The sequence below is a fragment of the Nuphar pumila genome, chromosome 2 (assembly GCF_984573655.1).
Source record: "Nuphar pumila chromosome 2, dmNupPumi1.hap1.1, whole genome shotgun sequence".
Taxonomy (NCBI): domain Eukaryota; kingdom Viridiplantae; phylum Streptophyta; class Magnoliopsida; order Nymphaeales; family Nymphaeaceae; genus Nuphar; species Nuphar pumila.
In genome coordinates this window covers 91143027-91169388 of record NC_143250.1, presented here as the reverse complement: position 1 = coordinate 91169388, position 26362 = coordinate 91143027, and the positions used below count along the sequence as shown (strand labels likewise).

The following is a 26362-nucleotide window of genomic DNA, read 5'->3' as shown; positions in this document are numbered from 1 at the left end:
ATGGTCATAATTATATGGACCAAATGGAACTAGATGGGATAACTTTGATGCTTTCTAAGGATTGAAATTCTTATGGGGAAAATATTATTATAATGACCCATCATAAATATGCATTGAACTTGTTGCAACATGCATGTAAGATTGACTCGAATTGCTAACCAGTTAATACCCTAGTGGCAATCTATGTCACATGGGTGTGGGTGCAGGTACGGGTACAGGTGCGACACGGGTGCAGAGCAATTTCAAAAATTTTGGACACGGGGACACGGCTATATATATATATATAACAATAATAAGATTGTAAATTTTAAAGCAAAAATAAAAAAGTAATTCTATTGAAGTAACAACACAAACTTCCAAAATTTACACATAAAGAAGCTTGTGAGTATGATAACAACAAAACTTATCATAAATTGTCAAAAATAAACTCTATCAAAGTTGACCGAGTCTAAAATTAATTTTAATAAATGGACAAAAATAGACTCGGTCAAAGTTGACTGAGTCCAAAACGTGGACAAAAATACTCTCTTATTTGCAGTTTCCTTTAAGTATCTGATGATGCGAAGAACTGCACTCATGTGAACCGATGTAGGAGCATGTTGGAACTGACTGGCAATGTAGATCACATGTGATCTATCAGGCCTGGTGATGCTAAGATACATTAGTGAACCAACCAGTTGCTTGTAAGGAGTGGGATCTGTCAGAGGAATCCCGTCATCAATCTTCATTTTTGAGCCCACTATTTCAGGAGTTTCACAAATTTTGTCATATGAAATTCCTGATCTGTCAATAATCTCACAAGCAAGTTTACTTTGAGATAAAAAATAACCACGTTGAGAGTAAGCAACCTCAATTCCCAAGAAATATGTCAGAAAACTTAAGTCTGACATTTCAAATTTCGAAGTCAAGACAGATTTAATGTTCTTGACTCCTTTGACATCATCACCTGTTATTAATATATCATCAACATATAATAATAATATGACAATACCTGCATCAGATTTTCTGTTAAATAAGGCAGTATCTGTATAACATGAAGAAAAACCATTTTCTAACATTACATTGTTAAATCTGTCATACCAAACTTTGGGAGCCTGTTTTAATCCATAAAGAGCTTTTCGAAGACGAAGAACTTTATCTTTAAGAATTTTCATACCTGGTGGAGCGTCCATATAAACTTCTTCATTAAGGTCACCATTTAAAAAAGCATTTTTAACATCCATTTGAAAAATATTCTATTTTTTAATAGACGCAATAGTGATAAGACATCTGACTGTAACCATCCGAGCTATGGGTGCAAATGTCTCTTCATAATCAATTCCAAAATGCATTGATCGAGTCTAACACTTAGTTGTCCATGTCCGCCCCGTGTCCGAAGCCGCACCCGTGTCGGAGCGTGTCGACGCGGGTGCGTCGACCTTTTAGCCGAATCCGTGTGACTTAGGTGGCAATTAATAAATTAAACTAATTGATTAAGCTGAAAATGGTCCTTTACTATTTCAACTTGTATGCGGTTCAAAGGTTAATTTGGGATTACAATGCTCAAAAGCTTTTAGAACTTTACTTAGTATTTGCAATAAATCAAGTATCAAAATTTATGTACCCACCTAGGTGTAATGAAATAAGTGGAAAGCAAAAATACAATGTGCGCAAGCACAAACATAATTCCACTAAGGGATAATACAAAGGCAAGGCACTGCACAAGCATAAAGTGCATACAATGGCTACAACGAGCCTAAATATGCACAAGCACACGTCCTCAAAGGGACAACATACAATCCAATCAATGACAAAAAACACAAGATTATAAGAGACATTAATGAACATATGCAGAAGAACACAAGACATAAAATAAATAATCATTTATTAATGTAGAATGCTTAGGAAAAGCATTAGAAACAAATGGGGGGATTTACCTCTTTATATAGGCTACATGGGTCACCATATAATCGTTGGGATGCTTCCCACTAGGGGTGGGCAACGGGCCGGGTGGCCCGATGGGCCAAGCCGACCCGACTCGCCATGGGCCGGGTTTGGGTCAAGGTTTTAGGCCTGGGCCTGTTAGCTACATGGTCGAAACCCAACCCGTTATATGCGTGGGCCAGGTCGGGCTTGAGCTATTTATTAAAATTTAATAAGTATAAAAAAAAATAATTAATTGCATAGTAACTGGGTAACTATTATTATTTACCTAATTAGTTGTATTAATTTTATAAAAACTAGAAAGATGATTAGATGGGTATATGGAAACTTGTCAATTATTTATTATTTACCTAATTAGTTGGGTTTGGGCCGGGCCTGACCCACTTCACATTGGCCCATTGGGCCAATGGGCTGGGGTCATGGGCTGCTATTCAAACCTGAGCCAGTTATGAATCAGGCCAAAGCCTGGCCCGTTAGTAAATGGGCCGGGCCATCTCCAGGCTAGGCAGCACTTCAAAATATATATATATATATTACATGTATGCTTTTAACTCAAGGACGCAATTTTGTGATCATTGTCCTTTCCTTTATGTCATTTACTTTGCCGCCGTACTATAGTACACAGGCTACTGCTTACACATTTAATTTAAGATTGCAGTTTTGCGATCCCTGACCTTTCCTTTGTCATTTACTTTGCCGCTGCGCTTTAGTGCACAGGCTTCTACTTACGCATTTATTTAGCTGAGGTACGGTTTTGTACCTCGTGCACTGCTTACGCATTTATTTAGCCGAGGTATAGTTTCGTACCTCATGCACTGCTTATGCATTTATTTAGCCGAGGTACAGTTTCGTACCTCGTGCACTGCTTATACACTTTTTAGCTTGATGTGTGGTTTCACACATTGAGTCTTGATTTATACTTTGTCGTCACGCTGCAATGTGCATAGGTCTGTATTATGTAATATATGTATAATCCTTACATAAATGCAACCTCATAAGACACGCAAGTGCGTATTCTATCCTATCTATTTCCCACTTGCTCATTTTCAAAGGACACGAGTTTGCGCATGAGCGCTAGAGTTTTTAAAAAATAGGATTCTTTGCAAGAATCCAGCTTTCCAAACACGTAGTTTGGCGAAGCAAATTCTACACACTTGAGGGTTGCTAAAATTGCAACTAAGTCTTCCCAAGTTGGCACATTACAGAGAAATGTTTTACAAGCTCGGTTTTTTATCCGATATAACCCGAATATCCCCGTTTGGGGCATGGGAGTGTGTTTGGATGGGGTTTCTGCTGAGAAACCCATACCCCTTTTATCGTAAGCAGTATCGTGAGAGATGCACAACATGTTGATACTACAATAACTGGATGAGAAATTCGTACCAAATCTCGTATCGTGCAAATTGCACAATGTTATAAAAATAGTTGGAAATACCAAATCATGTCAAACTAAATTAAATAGTTGCATCGTTTCTTTTACGAAACATTGAGTTGGGGTCTCTTTTGAGAAACTGTTACCCCTCTTATCATAGTTCTACTTTTAGACATGCATGCCATGTTTGTACTACGATGATTGGATGAGAGGTTCGTGTAACCTCGAAGCGTATGAAGGGCATAATGTGGAAATCACATAATGATGATGATCACCTTTTGTTTTCCTTCAAGAGAGAGGATGAGATGGTACAAAAACTCTGATGGACAGGCTGTTAACAATTACCCCTCGGTAACCCCAGTCATCGGAGTTAGGAGACGAGATTACTAAAAATTATCCTAGGTGGTAGATCCCATTGAACTTTCGCAGAAGTTGGATGCATCATTTGCCACGTATGCCTTTGGGGAATCCTCTCTTGGTCACCGACCGTCCCTTTAAGAACGGACCCAGCTAGCTGTTCGGGGTATTAAAAATACATAGCATAACAAACCTTCAAAGAGTCTCAGTCTATGTCACATGGGTGCAGGTGCGGGTGCGGCGATGCGACACTTTAAAAAAACTTAGGTACAAGGGTGCGGGAGGGCAAAAATATAAAAAATTATATATATATATAATTTTTAAGTTTTAACAGTTAACAACAGTAACACTAATGAAATAAAAAACAATTATCATAATATCATCAATCATCATCATGCATACAATAAATCAAATTAACAATCTATAATTGTATTCTACATCATAAAAACTAACACCATAATTAAATCAACCTAAATATATTATAGAAACAATCAAATAAGTAAAGCAGAAAAGAATTAAATTATATAGTATACTATCAAAAGAAGCAAACAATACATAATTATATACCAAAAGTATATCCTACATAATGTATATGACGATGAGGTAATGGATCCTAATAATTTTCTGCTTCATCATCAAATGCATCATAAAAAGGAAGACTGAGCTCAGATAAATCCATGTTTGTAATGTGAAAATCATGCTCTCCCTCTAAGTTACACTCTTTTGGGTTTACATCCCAAAATTTGGATGATCCTTCTTTGCATTACAAACCCAATTTGAAAATGTTAAATACAAGTATATTTAAATGAAAAAACTAAGAAATAGTCAAATAACTAAGAGAGCAATTAGTACTTGTATTCATCATTGGTTCGCGAAAATAGTCGAAGATAAGAATGAACATATACTAAATTCTCTACACGCTTGCTGCTAAGTTTGTTTCTCTTCATATCGTGGATTTGAGAATATGTGCTCCAATTTATTTCACAACAGGATGAACTAGCAAGCTGAGATAACAATCTCAATGCAAGACATTGGAAAAGAGGTGTTTCTAATCCAAATGTTGACCACCATGTGATAGGATCTATATTCTCCTTCTCTCTCGCTAGTAATGCCTGTCTATATAATCTTGAAGATGCAAAATTTTCAAACTCTTGTGTGACTTGATTTAGAATATGTGATTCTGGATAAAGTCTTTTCATACACATATTTCTATGGCTTGATAGCTCTGAGTCTAAATTTGGAGGGACACAACCAATACCACCTTTCTGCCATTTTTTTGCATAATATTTTGGATTAAGTTAATGTGCCATGCAATGCAAATGAGTGTTGCTTTTATCCCATATTCTCACTAAAATTGAACGAATATGGTTAAAAATTTCTGAATCATCAAATGCAGGATTTTTTTCCTTGAGGCTTGAAAACTACAACTTGTATTTTTTCAATCATATTATCCCACATTTCATAAACTTTGTGAAGCATGGGCTCATTCTTATCAACTTCTCTCAACATTTCTCAAATAAGTTGCGTAAATTGAAGGAAGTATATGACTCTGTCCTAAAACTCATCATCAACAATGAATTTCTTAATTTCTTGAGACTTGACAATATCATGAGCACGATAGAATATCCAATTCTCATCTGTCACCATGTTAACCAAAGCATTATTCACTTCCTTAATCCTCTTTACCATCACAATGATGGACGCAAAACGTGTTTTAGCGTCATTCAACAATTTCAGGTCAGAATGCCTACTAAATATAACATTAGCATGAAGGTGGTTGACAACAAAATTCCTAATGCTTTTGACATTTTTTTCTAATTCGTCAATCCATGAACATAGAGCATATGCTGGTGAATTTTTTTCTTCTTTGGGGTTGCAGATGCTCTTTAGGGCCATATTCAAGTTGTGTGCTACATAGGGAGTCAAAAAAATATAAGGATACTCACTCTCCAAACTCAATGTTGCACTTTTACAAACTGGAGCGTTGTATGTAATGATTTGTACTACTTTCTGATCACCCACTTCTTTTATTACTCCTATAAATAACCCCTTCAAATACTTAACATTTTTATATTCTATATTCCTTAGATGCATCAACTACTTTAAAGAATACTGGGCCACTATGAGAAGAAATAATGAAATTAATTAGTGGACACTTTTGAATATCTGTTCACCCATCAAAAACAATAGAAACTCCATTTCCCATGAATATTTTTTAATCTCTAGCAATCTCTCAACATTTGCCCTCTTTTCTACAATAAGTGTGGTTCGTAGTTTTTCTAAGCTTGTAGGTATATAACCAATCAAATTACAATTTGCCAAAGAAGTAACTAAATCCTTTCAATAAGGATTTCTAACTGCATTAAATGGTAGTGAACTAAAATAAAAATACCTCCCTACTTTTCTATCCATCTCTTCCCTTCCATATGTATTGAATGATGCTTGTATCGTTCTTCTTCCTCTACCTTCTACATCTACTTTTTTTTTAGCATCTTTTCGGTGACTTAAAAATGATACACTAATTGCACAAGCATCACTCATTGTCTTCCTCTTTTCTTATTCATCTTATATTTTCTTGTATTGTCTTCGCATTGCCTCATCAATTCTTCTGCATCCTGAAATGCCATGTCCTGGTATCTTCAACAAATAAGCCTTAACTCTTGTGTAAGACCCAACAAAATCTCTTTCACAGAGCTTGCATCAAAATCTCTTGTTTCCATCACCTTCTCTTGTTTTTGCAAGCTTATCTACATGTGCCCATGGTGGCCCCCCATCATCACATGTTGCTAAAGAACTTGAATCAACACTCCCACTACAACTACTAGTAACACTAGCAGCAGAACTCACATGTGGGGATGAGGATGATGCAAGTTCTTTCCCTTTATCCGTCCTTTTTGTCTTGAAAACAAAAAAAATGTTATATTAAAATCAATTATGCACACAATCGAGATTGGTAATATTGAGTGCAAGGTCAATAACATATACAATAAGTTCTAAAAAATATAGTAGTAGTACGTATAAATAAATACTGAAAGGTACGAGAAAAATATATAACAATAATATTAATGCAAAGTGGACACTCCTAAGCATGGGATTATAAAAAATATATATAAGTGCAAAGTCTGCAAACATATTTTTTCACTTAACTTGAACTGCAAATATATTCTTCATAGTCTATTTAATGGAAAACATGCATTAAATTAGGTATCTTGTATGTTTAAATGGGTTTCTAAAGAGATCCAATTAAAATTAACAGTCTATATTGCAGCAAAACTTTGTGATAAAAAATCAAATGTTTTGGTTGAATTAATTCGATAGCAAAGCATATTTTCTAGTAACAAGCCATGATAAACACATCTATAATACATGCATGTTCGGATTTAGGAAAAACACCAACAACTATGCTTTCTTTTTAAATTGGTGTGTGTGCGTGTCACAAATATCACCCACATTTTGAAAATATTGCGATAAATTAGTGATATTTTCAAATGACAATATTATAACAAAAAATACTATTTATTATTTTTAAAATATTATCTATTTGTTAAATTAATTCAATCCAAAGCATGTTGCTTAGTGAGTAAGAAATTATAAACATATCTACATGTTTGGATTAAGCATTAAACACATGTAAATAAGAGTTTTAAAGGAATCCAAATATATATATATATATATATATATATATATATATATATATATATATATATATATATATATATATATATGAGAACTGAACATATTAGGCCTCATTTCTCGTTTTGCCCCATTCTTCTCCATAGTTTTGGATGTGTTTAGCGTGCTCGATTTAGTGAGAATCGACTCTTGGATCATGATTTTTTGCTGAAAAAATATGTTTTTATGAGCAAAAAAAGACCGATACCTTCATACTTCATAGCCATTGATTTTGATTCTTGAATCATCGAAAAAACCTGTATACAGGTTAGATTCCGGTGATCCAAAAGCCGGTTCCCACTAAACAAAACCTATATATCGCATCTATGGTGTTGAATATGAGAAAAAACACCAAAAAACTGTGATTTTGAGCTGAGAACAAGAAAGTGGGCAGAACCAGCATATTACGGAGAGAGAGAGAGAGAGAGAGAGAGAGAGAGAGAGAGAGAGAGAGAGAGAGAGAGAGAGAGAGAGAATGCATACCGGACTTCGGTGGTAGCTCGAGGTCGGCGTCGGGAGACGGGTTGCAGCGTCGAGGTTGGGAGGATTAGGGCAAAATTTTTTTTTCCCAAATCCTCCTCTCAGCCCATTTCATAGGGCTTTTTTTAAAGTCCAAAATTTAGACATTTATGACCCTGTGTGCATTGACCACACCCAGGGTCGGGTTGACCGCACCCGGTGTCGCACCCGCATGCACACCCGCATCGCGTCAACATGAGTGCGATATCTGGTTGGCTGAATCCCCGTGACATAGGTCTCATTTGTTTCTATGTTTCGCTCCTGTGCGTACCTGCAGGACAGCTAATATCGAAACAAAGTTATCTTGCTCACATTTCTTGATTAAATTGCATATCATGTATGAATTAAATGCATATGTTAGAATTGTTTACATTACTTATTGAATTGCGTATCATGTATGAATTAAATGCTTATAATAGATTTGTTCTATATTGTCATACTTGTGCACCTACTAGTTTTTCACGAAACTGACCCATCTTATGGGTATAGGTGATGATTAGGATTACGAGACATGCGATGGCGCGATTGCAAGATGGCTTCAAGATCCCACTGTTTTTACTGGCATTCTGCATCCTGGATACGTCTTTTGTGTTTTGAATTTTGTATAAGGGTTTCCTCGGGAAATGCCATTTTGTATACACTTGATTTTATCTTCTAAATACATATGGTTTCTAAATGATGTTACGAAGATACAAATCTTTTGTGAAATGGAGGTTTTACGCTAATGCACCCAAGGTTGTAAACTTGTCTTTTCTCAAAAAAATCGTTTTTGCTAATTCACTAAAACAAAAATTTTGAAAAATAAAAGATTTTCTAGTCTTTTTTCAAGTCATTCTAAAAGTTTACAAGTTCAAAATTTTAGGGCGTTACATTGAGAGAGGGTGTTAAAATATATGATTATCATATATATATGTGTGTGTGTTTATACATATATATTATGTTTTGTGTAATATATATATATATATATATATATATATATATTTCTTTGTCTTTTTGTAATGCCCACTAGGTGCAATTTAGTCTTTTTGTTTTCATGTAAATAGACATGTCCACTAGGGACATTTTTGCATTTTCTTTATTTTTATTTTTATTTTTCCATTTCATTAAGGGATAAAAGGTTCCTCCCTTAAGAGTCGTTGGGACCCTCCCCAACGGTTATAAATATGACCATTAAGGAGCTCCCAACAACTCTTTTGGGAACCCTCCCTTGGTCCCCATGAGGTGTATAAATAGGGGTCTTTGCCCCCTTCATTCCTAATGCTTTCATAAGCATTTTTAATATATTATTTGTTATATTTTTAAATTATCTCTCTCTCATATTGTGTATGTGTGTGGTGCTTAGCCATTTGTGGCTTATTGTATTTTGCCCATTAGTGGCTTCTTGTTCAAGTGCTTGTGCATTCTTTGTAGTCACTTTGTAACATTGTTCTTTGCACTAGTGTTTCATTACAATATGCACTTGAAAAATTTTCTAACTTTGAAAGTGAAAATGAACTACAAACTAAGAGATCATCTAGAATATCTAAACCTCCATCGAAATTTGTATTCTATGACTCATTCTCCTCGAATTATCAAGCATGCATAGCCTTGCATGCATAGCCATGATTCATTCTTACATAGAATCTTCTTATGCTCAGGCCAAAGAAAATTCCGAATGGGTTAAAGTGTTGAGAATAGAATTAGAAACATTAGAAAATGCTCAAACTTGGACTATTCAAAACCTTTCACAAGGAAAGAAACCCATAGGTTGTAGGTGGGTATATAAAATAAAAACCAAGAGCGATGGGATCCTTGAGAGATACAAAGTGAGACTAGTTGCCAAAGGATATTCGCAAGAGTATGACATGAAGAAACTTTTACTCTTGTTGCCCGTATAACCATTGTTAGAACCCTCATTGCAGTTGCTTTACTTAAGAACTGATTTATATATCAAATGGATATTAATAATGCATTTCTTAATGAAAATCTTATTAAATAGGTGCACAGGAAGGCACCCCCAAGTATGGGCATTCTTCAAGAGAAGATCCTTCATTTACAAAAGGTTTTGTATAGTTTAAAACAAGCTCCCAAAGCTTGGTATGATAGATTTAACAGAGTTATGCTTGGTATTGGTTTTAGATCTTGTTTGATTGACACTGCTTTGTTTGTTAAGGATTTTGATGTAGGTACTATCATTTTGCTCCTCTATGTTGATGATATGATCATCATTGGAGGTGACAAATAAGGAGTTCAAAATATTAAACGAATTCTTAAAACTAATTTTGAAATGACTGGTTTAGATTTTTTAATATACCTTTTAGGTATGGAGGTTGCTTATTCTCCTAGAGGGTATCTATTATCTCAGTTTAAATTTGCTTTTGATATTGTTCTCAGGTCTAGTATCACGGATTACAAGAAGGTTGATACTTCCAAAGTGACAAATGTAAAAATGAAAATTGATGATGAGGAGCCTCTTGATGATCCAACACCTTATCGGCAACTTATTGGTGCTCTTTCTTATTTGTCAATTACTAGACTTGATATAGCACATACTATACACACAACTAGTTAGTTTCAGCATGCTCCCACATATGTTCACATGGGGGACGTTTTGTATATCATTAGATATCTTAAAAACTCTATTTTTAGAGGCATGTTTATGTATTCTTCATTTGCTTTAGACTTACTTGCATATACTGATGCAGATTGGGGATTAGAGAGGTGATCCCAACAATTGGCATTCAACCACGTGTTTCTATGGTTTCTTAGGTGAATCTCTAATCTCATGGCAGTGCAAAAAATAGCAGAAGGTCTCTCTTTCTTCGACAAAAGCTAAATATCAGGTCATGACCACTACTACAATGGAGGTGGTATGGCCAAGAAGATTATTGGCTGATATGGAAATCCAAATTCAAGAAGCTTCAAAGATGTGTTGTGACAATAAGAGTGATATGTACGTTGCTAGCAACCACACATTTTACGAAAGGACCAAGCACATTGAAATGGATTGCCATTATATACAAATGAAATATCTTCAAGGCGTCATTGATCTGCCATATGTTACATCAAAGTACCAATTAACATATCTTTTCACCAAACCTTTCGTTGCTTCTAGATTTCACTTCCTTAACCAACTTTCGGTTATTTTATTGTAAGTTTGAGGGGAGTGTTAAAATTGTATATACATGATAATATATATATATACAATATATATGTATATATACATGTATCTATATGTATACATGCTTAAGTATGTATACATATTTGTATACATATATACGCATGTGTATACATATATATTCTATATGTATATATTAGTTATAAATATGTTGTAACTATTTTTCTTTTTTCTTTAGTTAGGTTCTTTTTGAACTAGTCAACATAAAGTTGACTAGTCAATAGAGCTGTTGGAACTCGTTCAACGGCTACAAATAGAGCCGTTGGATTAGTTCCAACATCTCTATTGAGACTCTCTTTTGTGTATAAATAGGGGTGAACCCCATCATTCTTTGTAATGAATTTTCTTGCATTTTGGTGATTAATCATAAATATATTTTTTTATTCTGTGCTTTGTGAGTTTTGTGAGTGTGTCCTTAGTGACACATTTGTGCTTGTCCATTTGGTTTGGTGGACATTTGGTTTGTAATTGGAGGCTAGTATTTCCTCACATGATATACCTTTTGTGCCTTTGTGTTTGCATGAAAAGAAAAAATAAGTTTAAATAAACAGCTTCTGAAAGGTGCAACAGCTTGTGCTTTTAACTCAAATTTCAAACTGAACTGAGAATTTATGCTTCTGAATGATTCTGCAAGGATCAAAGTCTTTTGTTTTTATGTATAATTCATAGCAATGTAAAGATTACTGGATTCAGTGGAACACTCGTTTGTGGAAAGTTTGTGTCGTATTCTCTTTCTCCAGATGGTTAGCCATTAACTAAATTGTTTCTTTTTTCTCTTTTGCCTGAATAACATAATATACCTGTCATCTCCTTCATGATTGAAGCTCTCATGATTTTCATGCGAATGCTAATATCTTCCACTGAAATTGGTTATTTGGTATGAGCAGGGAATTACAAAACAATCATCTATCTGGTCCATTACCCGATTATCTTGGTGATCTAATCCATCTCCAAAACCTAAATCTGGCAAACAATGACTTCACTGGTTCTCTACCTAGTAAATGGGGACAACTTTCTAACCTTGAGCATCTGTAAGTATGCTTCTGATTCTTGAAACTGAACAATTAATTAAGACTGAAAGATCTTAGCAAAATAAATATTTGGGTACTCTGATTTTATCAGCTGCAACTTAGGCCAAACATAATTGGGAAGAGAGAACACACAATACACACACATATACACACTTGAACATTTGTACCCTTTATAAACAAGCTACAAACTATTTCCTCATGAATGCTTCTGGCGAGGTGAGCAAATGTAACAATAACTAACAACAAAACAAACTGTTAAGATGCTAATAACAACCCTGTCCTCACAACACTCTCCTTTAAGTTGGGAAAATATGCTACATATCCCCAACTTTCCAAAAATTTCCTTGAGATAAAATTTTCCAACCGCTTCAGGAAGATGTTGGCCCGTTGGCCTTTAGTATTCACATGTGGAGCACAAAATAATTTTCTTCTACCTTCTCTCAAAAAGCTGGCAACCAATATTTTGAATACTTTGTTATTTCAGGATATACTAGGTTAGCTGCAACATGAATGATTGCTTAATCACAACAACAAAAGATTAATATGAATACATTTTTTTTTTTTTTGGGGGGGGGGGGGTTGATCTAAGAAATGGAGGGAAATAGATAGAAAAATGAAGGATCCGACGGATAGAGTCAGCTAGAATGGATCTGAGGTAGGATAGATGGATTAGTAAGGTGGATTTATGATCTTAGGACATCTCTAACACTGGTTCCCACTAAATGCTGGAGTCAATTGTCTAATGCTAAGAGAAATTCAATCCTAGAACTAGAACCAATCCTTCTTTAAGAAAAGGCAAATGAGGGAAACTCTCTTGAAATTGTCACAGAATAAGAATCGTGTACATTGGACTCATATTTATAATGGTAGTGCCTTGCACCCCGAGAAATACCTTAGGTTCCTTATGAATCTACTCAAATGTGACCAAGATACCCCTGTGTACAAGTACCCATTCACCAGCCCATGAGGAGAGGAAGATCCAAGAATCGATTACGAAAACCCAACCTAATTCAAAGGTAATACATGTATGATCCAGCCCAACCCATGAAAGTACATAATAAATGTGTCAATAATGCATCCAAACCCATATCTTCCTCCAATTAGGCATGGATCCATGAGAGAAGATCCAATCCAACAAAATTGACTGGCTTATAATGGTGGGTTGGTAGCATAATATGAAGTTTTATATGAACTCCAAGATCTTCAAAGATGTACTTCATCCACAAAACTTTACATTTACCATGTACCATGGCCATCAATTTTGTTTTGCCTTGACGCTTGGTTTGAAATAACATTTTGTTTCTTACTCCACTTACAAGATTGCCACCAGATAGCACATAATAATCAGCTGTGGATCTTTTATCTTCTCTTGAACCAGTCAAAGCACCATTTTATATACATTCACGTCATAATCATCATGATTTGCATAAAAAGTTCTCACTACTGGAGTGCCTTTAAGATATCTCAAAGTTTGTAAACCATATGCAAGTGCTTTTTTCAAGGTTGCATGAATGAGTCAACTGATAATGCTTAAAATGTATGTCATGTCTAGTTTAGTCATGCTTAAATATATTAATTTTCCCATAAGCATGTCATATCTCCTAATGTTTTAATAGATGAGTGATCCCTATCTTCCAACTATTGTTTGGTGTAAAGGAGTGCCTGCTTGTTTGATACTAGGGGTGGACAAGGAGCCAGGCACCCCACAGGTTGAGGGGTTGGGCTTGGGCCTGATGCAAGCAAACCCTAGGCCCAGCCTGACCTGCTCAAGTATATATATATATATATATATATATATATATATATATATATATATATATATATATATATATATATATATACCCGACCCTTCTGTAATGAAAAGAGACGGAAGCACCAATGGAGCAAAAAACACTCTTTAAGAGTGACCACAAGAGCCAAGAACACAAACACTAAAAGTGCTCACACAAAACTCTCAAAAGTAGAAAATGACTTTAAGTCATAAGTTGGATATTATTGAAGAAAGAAAGAGAAGGGTGAAAACCCAATACATTTACAAGGGGGAGCCTCCTCTATATATAGAGGAGGAGAACTAAAGGAGGACCATAAAGAGGGGCTCCCTTCTAGTCGTTGGGAGCCCCAGCGGTCATAAATATGACTGTTGGGGCCCCAACGACTAGATAGGTGGGCCCCCTTATGGTCCTTCAAAAGTAAAACAAAAAAAGTAAAAAGAAAAAAGGAAAAAGGGGAAAAGAAAGAAAAAAGAAAAAAGGTAAAAAGGAAAAAGTACATGTGGATTTACCAAAACACCCTTATCGGGTTTTTGGTTTGTACAGAAAAAGGAACAGAAATATATTATGTATATATACATATATATACTTATATATATACGAATGTATGTATATAAGTATATGTATATATATATTTATATATACATAATTTAACATGCCCCCTCAAACTTTACGGGGAGAAGACCGAAAGTTTTCTAAGAAGAAACATGAATAGTGGAGTTGAGAGCGCCTTGGTGAAAAAGTCAGCCAGTTGATATTCTGAAGTGACATATGGTAATGTGATGGTCCCTCTGAGATATTCGTCTCAAACATAATGGCAATCCATTTCGATATGCTTGGTGCGCTCATGAAAAGTGTGATTGCTGGTAATGTATATCGCACTTTTGTTATCACAACAGAGCTTGGTGGGAGTGGAAATGGGAACGCCCATGTCACCAAGGAGACTTCTGAGCCATACGATTTCCATAGTTGTCATTGCCATAGCCCGATATTCAGCTTCAGTAGATGATAGGGAAACCTTCTGCTGCTTCTTGCATCTCCACGAAATGAGAGATTCACCTAAAAAAATGCAAAGACCCGTAATTGAGATACGATCATTGGGATTTCCTCCCCAGTCAGCATCAGTAAAAGCAGTTAATTCAAGAGATGAGGAGGAGGATAAGAAGAGTCCCTTGGAGATGGTATTTTTGATGTATCGCACAATTCTCATTACGGCCGCCATATGAACCGAAGTAGGTGCATGCTGAAACTGGCTTGCTGCATGAACCGCATGAGCTATATCTGGACGTGTGATGGATAGATAGGTGAGGGATCCGATTAATTGACGGTAGGGGGTTGGATCCTCAAGAAGGACACCATCTTCAAGTCTCAGTTTTGCATTGATAACTTCGGGAGTCTCAACTTTCTTTTCATCAGATATTCCTGATTTGGTACAAATTTCTGCAGCTAATTTCATTTGAGATAGGATGTATCCTCGCGCGGAATAAGCCACTTCAATTCCTAAAAAATATCTCAAATATCCAAGATCAAACATATCAAAAGTTTCTTTTAACATAGACTTTACATCATTTACTCCCTTTTTGTCATTCCCAGTGATGATCATATCATCAACATACAGCAGGAGCATAATAATGGAGTCACTTGTCCTTTTAACAAAAAGAGCAGTGTCAGTATAGCAAGAAGAAAAACCAAAATTGATTAATACATTACTAAACCTGTCATACCAAGCTTTAGGAGCTTGCTTAAGTCCATATAAGGCCTTTTTTAATTTCAAAATCTTTCCATTTAAATTCATACCTGGAGGCGGTTCCATATAAACTTCTTCATTTAAATTACCATTCAAAAAGGCATTTTTGACATCAAGGTGAAAGATTAGCCATTTTTTAACAGAGGCTATAGCAATAAGAGCTCAAACACTAGTCATTCGAACAACTGGGGCAAAAGTTTCAACATAATCTACCCCATACTCTTGGGCATATCCTTTGACTACCAACCTAGCCTTATATCTTTCTAATGAACCATCACTCTTATTTTTTACTTTAAAAACCCATCTACATCCAATGAGTTTCTTGCCATTGGGAGGATCAATTATTTCCCAAGTTTGTGCCCTTTTAAAAGCATTAAGTTCTAGTTCTATAGCTTCATTCCAATGAGCATATTGTTTAGCATCATTGTAATGAGATGGTTCATGAAAGGAGTGAAGAGCAAGTAGACATGCTCGAAAGTTAGGAGAAAAAGAATCATAAGAAACAAATCTATTTGGTATTTTGGAAATACGATTTGATTTTCTTTGAGAGGTCTCTTCGATCGACTCACTTTGAGAGAATTTTTCAAGGGCACAAGGAGGATTTCTTTCATTCCTTCTAGAGTAGACTTGTATTTGTCTTGAAACATTTTCTTCTAAGTTTTGATCATCATTTGGATGTTCAAAATGATCTTCACTAAGAGGTTCACTAGAATCAATATGATCATCTATAATGTTTTCTTGAGGCAACAAGTCAAATAAAAAGGAATAATCAATATTTTCATTTGATTGGTGCGAAAAACCATTTTCTTCTTCTAGGAATGTGACATCTTTTGAGATATAAAGTTTGTTCTTAAGTATGTCAAAACATCGATAACCTTTTTGTTTTTCACCATATCCCAAGAAAATACATTCAATATCCCTAGGAGAAAGTTTATCATTTTTGTGAGTTAGAACAAAGCATTTACATCCAAAAATTCTTAGTCTTTTATAATCGGGAGACATATTGTAAAGTTTTTCAAATGGAGAAAGATTTTTCAAAGAGGATGAAGGAGTTCTATTGATAAGATATCTGGAGGTTAGAACCGCTTCGGCCCAAAATGATTTTGGGATATTTTTTGAAATTAATAACGTTCTTGTAGTTTCTATTATGTGTCTATGCTTTCTTTCCGCAAGACCATTTTGTTGCAGAGTGTTGGGACAAGAACGTTGATGACAAATTCCATTTTCTTTTAAATAGCTTTGAAAATCATTGGACATATATTCGCCTCCCGAATCGGACCTAAGAATAGATAGATTTCCCAAAAATTGATTTTTAACCATTGCATGAAATTCTTTAAAGAAGGAGAAAACTTCGGATTTGCGACTTAGGAAGTAAATCCACGTAAATCGAGTGAAGTCATCAATAAAGACCACATAATACGAAAATCCTCCTTTAGACAAAATAGAGGAAGGTCCCCACACATCGGAAAGTTCAAATGGCCGAGTGATAAAGTAGCTTTAGATTTCCCAAAAATGCAATCTTTACAAGTAATGTGATTGTCTTTACAAGTATTGTTCAAAAACGAAAAAAGAGACATTTTTACAAAATTTGGATGACCAAGTCTCTCATGCCAAGTTCCAATACTTTTGTCTTTTACAAGATTGCAAGATGACTTAGATGGAAGAGTCAAAAAGTCCATGAAATAGAGATCACCCCTTCTATGGCCTTGCCTAATCAGCTTCCCTGACTGAAGATCCTTCACGGTGCAATCTTTAGGTGAGAAAGAGACTTGGCATCCATGATCAGTGATTTGAGAAACGGAAAAAAGATTTAAATTAATTTTTGGAACGATTCTTACTTTAGGGACGAAAAAGTTTTGAGAATTTTTAAAATCAAGTGTTCCAATACTTTCAATTTTTAATGATGTTCCATCGGCCGTTGAAACATAAGAGGATATGGGTTCGGAAAAAACATTTGAAAGAGAGGTTTTATGAGATGTCATATGAAAAGAAGCACCAGAGTCTAGTATCCACATAACTGGAGGTGAAGAATAGGCGATGGCGGCTCCGGATGTTGAAGAAGAAGTCTTGAGAAGATGTTGGAGAACTTCGGAGATATGATTAAGAGTTTCTTTGATATCTCCCTCTTTGGTACTTTCTTCTTCCTTCTTTGGAGAATTTTCTCCAACCGCAGCTACTTTACCCTTAAGTTTGGGACAAACCGGTCTAATGTGTCCCGGTTCATTACAATAATGGCATATTATTCCCTTTCTAGGCCCATTACTATTTTTGTTAAAGTGAGGAGGTCTATATGCTTTAACATTTGATCCGGGCTTAGTAACGGCCAAAACTTCATCACTCTTAACGCTTAAGCCAAGTCGAGTCTCCTCTTGACATATTTCGGCAAGGGCGTCTTCAATAGGTAGGGCTTTGCTTCTATGGAGAAGAGATGCCCTAACTTGTTCAAATTCCGAACGAAGACCATGAAGAAATTGAAAAAAGTGCTCATTTTCAATTTGCTCCCTTCTTAACTCAATATCTTCCGGAGCCACCCATTTAGGCTCAAGAAGAGCAAGTTCATCCCAAAGAGGGGTTAGAGAGCTAAAATAGTCCCGAACACTCATATCCATTTGTTTGGTGGAACGGATTTTTTCTTGACAAAAAAATTGTCGAGCAAGATCCTTTTGGGTATACATACCCTTAAGGAAAAACCATGCCTCATTGGCCCTTCTAAATTTGGCAATATTAGCACAATTTTTAAGGTCTACATTGTTCATAAACCATGCCAAAATTTTGGCATGGTTACTTTCCCAATCCTCAACTTTGGATTGATGGTCATTGATAGCTTTGATGCGCTCATCACCATCTAAAGCTTTTTCAACTTCATTTTCGATTTTAGTGAGAATAAGAGAGGGTTTGGGAGTAGTTCCCATAACAAAACCCCAAAGTTTCTTACCTCTTAGATGATTTTCCATAGCGGAGGCCCACATGAGATAGTTGGACCCATTTAGCTTAAAAGAAAGCTCCACTTTAGAATCACGTTCCATCGGCATCAAATATCCTTCCTTTCTTCAAAAATTTGAGAGGCACACGTTCCAAGATAATAAAGAGAAGCCCAATCACCAACCGAGCTCTGATATCATGTAATGAAAAGAGACGGAAGCACCAATGGAGCAAAAAGCACTCTTTAAGAGTGACCACAAGAACCAAGAACACAAACACTAAAAGTGCTCACACAAAACTCTCAAAAGTAGAAAATGACTTAAAGTCATAAGTTGGATACTATTGAAGAAAGGAAGAGAAGGGTGAAAACCCAATACATTTACACGGGGGAGCCTCCTCTATATATAGAGGAGGAGAACTAAAGGAGGACCATAAAGGGGCGCTCCCTTCTAGTCGTTGGGAGCCCCAACGGTCATAAATATGACTGTTGGGGCCCCAACGACTAGATAGGTGGGGCCCCTTATGGTCCTTCAAAAGTAAAACAAAAAAAGTAAAAAGAAAAAAGGAAAAAGGGGAAAAGAAAGAAAAAAGAAAAAAGGTAAAAAGGAAAAAGTACATGTGGATTTACCAAAACACCCTTATCAGGTTTTTGGTTTGTACAGAAAAAGAAACAGAAATATATTATGTATATATACATATATACATATATATACTTATATATATACGAATGTATATATATAAGTATATGTATATATATTTATATATACATAATTTAACACCTTCCCAGCTTAGGCCCTGGGCATGGGCCTAGTCTTAGGCTGGGTCCGACCTGAACTGGGCATAAACCCGGCCCAGCCAGTTGAGGGCCGGGCTTGACCTGGCCCATCCTGTCAACGGGCTGGTCAAGCCCGTCCAAAAGGCCGGGCTGTCCAACTCTACTTGACACCTAGCACATTTATTTTCTTGAGAAGGTCTGTAGAATACTCTTTTTGCAAAATGCAGATTCTCTTTTTTAATCTCAGAGCTTCTATGCCAAGTAGGAGGCCTTTTTGGTGTTGAACACTTGACTCATATCCCTTCAACCTTTTAATTTCCACTTGAAAAGTTAACTTGGGGTTTATGCATGCAGGGTGATTAGCAATAACAAGTTAAGTGGAGAAATTCCAAACTCGATTGAAAGAATTCAAAGGCTGAAGGAAGTGTAGGACATTGGATAATTTGTTTACTGATACGGACATTGTTTTGGATAAGTTGTTTACTCATTATGATGCTTCAGTTTTTCTTGAAAAATGCATCATTTTTATGTAATTACTTCATAATTAACGATTTAAAATTTGTTTGATAGGGATTTTTCTTCCAACAATTTTACTGGGAGCATTCCCGTGAGGTTCTTTGCAGTTGGTAAATATAAGTAAGCCATACTCAACTTGATGAATCCACCACTTTGGCTTTGCTTTATCTCTATATTATAAATAAAGCTTTTGGCATTTTTTTTCTTTGTTGAGATCTGTGAAGACAATGATTTTGAATCAGCTCAAGTTACTTCTGATTCACCTACTGTTTATGTGAGATTGACATCTTCTATACTTTATGGGCATGAAACTAGTTTTCCTCACTGTAATAGCAACTTTTTAATGAAAAAAATAGGCCAATATTAATTCCACTGTTGCATAACATTCACAGGTTTCCTTTTGCAGTTTTACAGGAAACAATCTTGATTGCAACTCTAGCTCACAACGACAATGTTTCTTGAGCTCTCCCATCACAACATGTATATGCCATCTTTATATGAGTTTATCTGTTCTTATTCCTTGTTATTTTTTAAAGACATCCTGAAGCATGGTCATCATAATGATCTTTTGGTAGATTCATCGAATAATAGCTATTCGGGTTTTGTGATTGGTGGTGCTGGAGGAGGCATCATTCTTTTTTTCTCTATTGGAGTCATCTTCATCTATTTGAAATGCAGAGCACGTGCTTTGAAACATGATGAATACTTTGACGTCTCAGGTCTCCATCTTCACTTTGATCCCTCATTATTTATGAAATGAATGTCTAAGGTTATCTTTTACTACAGATGTTTCAAAGCCTTGTTCATTCCATTAAACTCACAGTCAACTTTTTTAGTTCTTGTCTAATGTATGTCACGTGGGATTTGTTCATCCATCTATACATAAATGTGTTTGAGGATCTGCTTTGGCCTTATTTTTCATAGTTCAGTTACTTCGGTACTTAGATGGCAACTAAAAGAACAAACACTTCAAGGGGAATTTGAGCATCAACATCACTTCTTAAGAGTGATGACAGGGTAGCTGCTTATAGAATCTATAGATCAGGGGGAAACATTATCACGTGCCATGTGTAAAATCAGGTCTTGCTGATACTTAATATTAATACAGTGAAGATTTCTAGTTTTCTTCCTCTCTTCTTTTTGTTGAGGGGTGAGGTTACTGTCATCCATTTCTTGTGGCATCAGGTCATTGTTGGGAATGCTAACAGTGGTTGTGCTACCAGTTTTCCTTCTTATGCCTAACATATTTTGGTGACATTTTAGGTGAGGATGAACGCAAAATTGCCTTTGGTCAAATAAAGCGGTTTTCTTGGCGCGAACTGCAGCTTGCGACTGGCAATTTCAGTGAAAATAATGTTCTTGGCCAGGGGGGATTTGGAAAGGTTTACAAGGGTGTTCTTCCAGATAACATGAAAGTTGCTGTAAAACGTTTGTCAGCATACCACAGTCCTGTTGGGGAAGCTGCATTCCTCAGAGAGGTTGAGTTAATAAGTGTTGCAGCCCACAGAAATATTCTGAGATTGATCGGATTCTGTATCACCACATCAGAGAGGATTCTTGTATATCCATTCATGGAAAACTTGAGTGTTGCCCACTGTTTACGAGGTATGCTCTATGTGTTGGCCATTGTAGGTTTGTTGTATCACTATCATTATCTGCATATTTTAACATCATTAAGCTATATGTTTTGTAACTTGTATTATTAAAATGTTTCCTGCCAGTGCTGCCACAAGATTGGTCTCGACTCTGTTGCATAAAAGGTCCTTATTAATGCAGGTCTTTTAAGAGTCTTGGTCAATCATCTTCCCAATTTGTATTCTGATTTTTGTTTCTGTTGGTGACAAATTAAGTGACCTGGTTCTCGGTGAGGGTTCCTTCGTCATAAAAAAAGAAACTCATCACATGCTTTGACACAAAGATGCTTGACCTTGTCAACATTGATCTTAATAACCTTTAAATCCAGTGAGAATATTAAAAAACAAAGGGTGCATTTGTGTGCATGGAGATAGTGGGATTTCCACAGAAACGCACAAAACATGAAGCATTTCCATGGGCCCACCATGGCAATGCAAACAGCAGACTCTTTTGTGGAAAGTGAGCCCCAAAATCAATGGGGCCACCCCCCCTTTCAGAAGAATCACTTCCCCGGGGGGCGGGGTCTAACTTTGTTTCCATGGAAGGAGTCCCCATGCGGATTGTGGTGCGGAGCCTCTTTCCGCAGTATACAAATGCACCCAAAAGGAAATAGAGAAGGGTGAAAGAATAGGGGATGGGTATTGAAAGGGCTCCACAATAAAATGCTTGTTCCTTTTATTATCTCTTTAATGACTTTAGAAATACCTTGTTAGAAAAGATAAAATGCAAAAAATAACAACTGAGCAGCAGTAGCTACAGATTTACAAATAAATTACGTGTCCACCACTATCACAAAAATTACTTATCCTCACATACCATGCAAATAAGCAATGAAGTTTTACTTTCCTTCAAAAAAAAAAGGAAAAATAGTGATAGCAAGGTGGTATATGGCTGCTTCCTGGCTTAGAAATTTTGTGGCATGTTGTAATGAAACCAAATGTGCACAAGTACAATGCCACTAAAGGGCTACAAAGAGTGCACGAACATAAAAGCCTCTAATGGGCTAAATACAATAAGCCACAATGGCTAATACAATCCACTCACAAGAGTAAGAGAGAGAGAGAGAGAACACAAAATATAAAAATTAAATTGTATTAAAATGCTTGAGACAAGCATACATTTAGAGGAGGGGAAGATCCCCTTTATATACAAGGCTCACTAGAGCCGTTGGGAGCTCCCAACTGTTAAATTGTATCAAATCATGTATACATATATTTATATATATAGAGAGGGATATATATATATATATATATATTATGTAGCCCCAGGGCATTTTTGTCATTTCCCATTTTACGCATATTCACACTTGTGAATGTGCATGTAACTTTTCTTCATTTTTCTTTTTCTTCTTTTCTCTTTTCTTTTCTTTCCCTTTTCCTTTTCTTTTTTCTTTTTACCTTTTTGACTAAAAGTCAAAGGAGGGGGAGACGTTGGACCCTCTAACCGTTGGAGGGGCTCCAACGTCTAGTAGGAGCCCCTCCTTTTGGTCTCCTCTTGTATTATAAATAGGGGTGTATCTCCACTATTGTAATTCATTCTTTTGGGAGCCTTTGTGCTCACCTTTGCTCAATAGATTCAATCTTTTGCATTTCAAGTGTTCTCTTTGTACTTTTGTGTACTTTTATTCAAGTGTTCTTGGTGTGTCTTTGTACACGTATCCCTTTGTGGAGCTTGTGCTTGTAGTGCACATCTTTGAAGATATTTTTACATGGTATCAGAGCAAGGTTGGAAGAAAAGAAGATCATGTATTTTGTTCTCTCTATTGGGTGCCTCAAAAAGCGTGCCATCAAGTTTTGGTGACCGGGGTAAAGACTAGTTTCTTCATTCAATATTTTAGAAGCATCCTACATCGAGTAAGACCTTATATCTCCTTATGGTACGCATATCTTATCTTTCTTCTTCTCTCTAATAGGCGAAAAAGATTCTCACTTCTCTCTTGGCTTCAAATTAAATAGATCTAATTATCATATATGGGCCGGGAATATGGAGGCCCATATCAAAGGTAAGGGTCTTTGGGGATATGTTCAAGGAACTATTTCCGAACCCGAACCTAAAATCACTATCTTTGAGAAAAGGGAGATTAAGGTTCTTGACGGAGAAGAAAGAGAAAAAGCTTTTGAGGAATATAATAAAAGGCATGAAGAGTGGGAGATGGAAAACTACAAAATCCTTTCATGGTTTTTCTCTTCGGTGGAAACAAAAATTAATGCTAATATATTGAAATTCAAAAAAGCATATCAAGTGTGGGAGTATCTTGAACGAATGTATACGTCAAGAGACTTGTCCCATAAATATTACCTTCAAAAGAAGGCTTTGACTCTTCATCAAGGAGAGATGTCAGTTAGAGAATATTTTGCCGAATTATCGACTATTTGGGATGAACTTGCTCTCCTTGAACCTAAATGGAGTGGAGAGGCAATCTAATTGAGGCAAAAACAACTTGAAGAGGATTACTTTTTTAATTTCTTAAATGGGCTTAGACCCGAGTTTGAACAGTCTAGATCCTCTCTTTTATCTTCTTTTTCTTCTTCACCTTTAGAAGATGTTATTACCAAATTAAGTGGAGAAGAAACTAGATTGGGAATAAATAAAACCAATCAAAATGTGTTGGCCGTCCTGTCTAAAAATGAGGATTAGGGAGCTTACGCTGTATCTAGACCGGGGAGCAATGTCAAATCTTATAAACCTCCCCACTTCAACAATAATCAAGGAGGAAGAGAAAATAACGGACATTATGGAAGAAAAGACTACAGTAAAATCGTGTGTCATTTTTGTAAAGAACCCGAGCACATAAAACCTGTGTCCCAAATGGAAAAAAGATGATGGCCATGTCGACAACCTTCCAAGAGGAGACACCGTCTACCTCCAACAATGTCAATCTATCTCTAAATCAAATTATTGAAGCTCTTCAACTACTCCTCAAGGGATCAATCTCTGGAGTCGCTGCGTCCTCCTTTTCTCTAGGTAAAATTCTTTGGTATTAGACTCGGGTGCATCCTTTCATATGACTCCAAATGCTTTTACACTGACCAATTATTCTAAAAACCTCTCGCCATCCTTTGTTTCTACTGCGGATGGGGCTTCTCTTGAAATTGAAGGAATTGAAGACTTTGAAAAACAAGATTTTTTTGTTCCTAAAGTTAGATTTATTCCAAAATTAAATTTGAACTTGCTTTTCGTCTCTCAACTTTCGGATCATGGATGTGATATAAAATTCTTATCACATAAATGTTGGATACATGATCGCCGGTCCGGGAAGTTGATTGGGGAAGGCTCTAGGAAGGGTGACTTTTATTTCATGGAGTTTCTTCAAATTCCAAAAACCTCCTTTTATAACATTGCCCAACATAAAGATATAAATGTTTGGCATAAACGCTTTGGGCTCCCAAATATTGACAAGTTTTCTCATATTCATTTTGCTAAAACATTATATAAAGAAAATTTCAGTTGTAATGATTGTATTCTGGGAAAAATGAGCAGCTTACCTTTTGGTTCAAGATCTATGTTTTCAACTAAGCCTTTTGAAATTGTGCATTCAGATGTATGGGGACCCGCACCTGTAGTATCTAAGGAAGGTTTTTCATATTATGTTATTTATGTTGATGACTATTCGAGATACAATTGGATATACTTTCTAAAGCATAAGCATGAAGTCTTTTCCAGTTTTATGAATTTTCATGTAATGATAGAAACCCAATTCAATAGGAAGTTACAAATCTTTAGAACAAATTCAAGGGGTGAATTTCTCTTAAATGATTTGAAAAGTTATATAGAGAGTAATGAGAACATTCATCAAAGGTCTTGTCCCAAAACCCCTCAACAAAATGGCTTAGTTGAACGAAAACACAGACATATTATTGAAACTACAAGGACTCTACTTATTTCTCAAAAGATTCCAAAAAGATTTTGGGCCGAATCTGTAAAACCCACATTTCAAAAAAAAATGTTTTGGACCCGGGCCGGGTCGGGTCGTGTCCGGACCCGGGCCGGGTCGGGTTGGGTCCGGACCCGACCCGGGCCCCTTTTTCACTAGGGTTTTAAGTAACCCGACTCCCGAGCGCCGCACACCCCCCCCTGCGATATCGGGCGAATCAGGGAAACCCATCGAGGGTTTCCCCATTCATCGCCCTCCCCGGTACCTTTAAGAGAAGCGGAGGAGGTCGAGGGGAGTCACGCCTCCCTCTCGCAGCCCTCGCCCCCCATCGCGCCGGTCTCCTCCCTTGCTGCGCACGCCGCCGACGCCGACCACCGCCTCCCAGGTACGCCATCTCCACCCTTTTCTCCTCCCTCTTCTCTTCCTCACCCCCTCTCTGTCACCTCGCCGGGAGGCCGACAGGCGGCTCACAGCCCCCGCCGCGGCCTCCCACCACCCCCCTGTGCCCATCGGGGGCCCGACAGGTGGCCTACGGGGCCCCTGTCGTTCCCTTCTCCCTCTGGGATTCGCCGGAGTGCCGGCAGGGGACCTATGGCCCCTGCGACACCCCCCTTTCTCTGCCACCTTCGTGCTGTCGACAGAGGCCCCGCCCCTGCCATCTCGTGGCCGTCGGCAGGGGCTGGCCCCCCTGCCGTCTGGTGCTTTCGGCAGGGGCTGGCCTCCCTGCCGTCCTGTGCTGTCGGCAGGGGATCAGCCCCTGCCACTTCGTGGCCGTCCGCAGGGGCTGGCCCCCCTGCCGTCCTGTGCTGTCGGCAGGGGCTCAGCCCCTGCCACTTCGTGGCCGTCGGCAGGGGCTGGCCCCCCCTGCCGTCTTGTGCTGTCGGCAGGGGCTCAGCCCCTGCCACTTCGTGTTGTCGGCAGGGGCTCAGCCCCTGCCACTTCGTGGCCGTCGGCAGGGGCTGGCCCCTCTGCCGTCCTGTGCTTTCGGCAGGGGCTGGCCCCCTGCCATTTCGATGCTGTCAGCAGGGGCTCAGCCCCTGCCACTTCGTGGCCATCGGTAGGGGCTGGCCCCCTGCCGCCATGCTGTTTTCGA

The 26362-nt window shown here is 37.2% G+C and overlaps 1 protein-coding gene across 1 annotated transcript in view; it reads left to right on the top strand.

The window, feature by feature from the left end:
• Nucleotides 1–26362, top strand: part of LOC149846071 (Leucine-rich repeat protein kinase family protein) — a 50613-nt gene that overhangs the window by 1944 nt on the left and 22307 nt on the right. The window contains exons 4-9 of the mRNA XM_089996152.1: nucleotides 11888–12031; nucleotides 19599–19670; nucleotides 19815–19880; nucleotides 20167–20240; nucleotides 20336–20479; nucleotides 21024–21365. Of these exons, the coding sequence (XP_089852278.1) occupies nucleotides 11888–12031; nucleotides 19599–19670; nucleotides 19815–19880; nucleotides 20167–20240; nucleotides 20336–20479; nucleotides 21024–21365 (842 nt within the window). The remainder of the gene's footprint in view (nucleotides 1–11887; nucleotides 12032–19598; nucleotides 19671–19814; nucleotides 19881–20166; nucleotides 20241–20335; nucleotides 20480–21023; nucleotides 21366–26362) is intronic.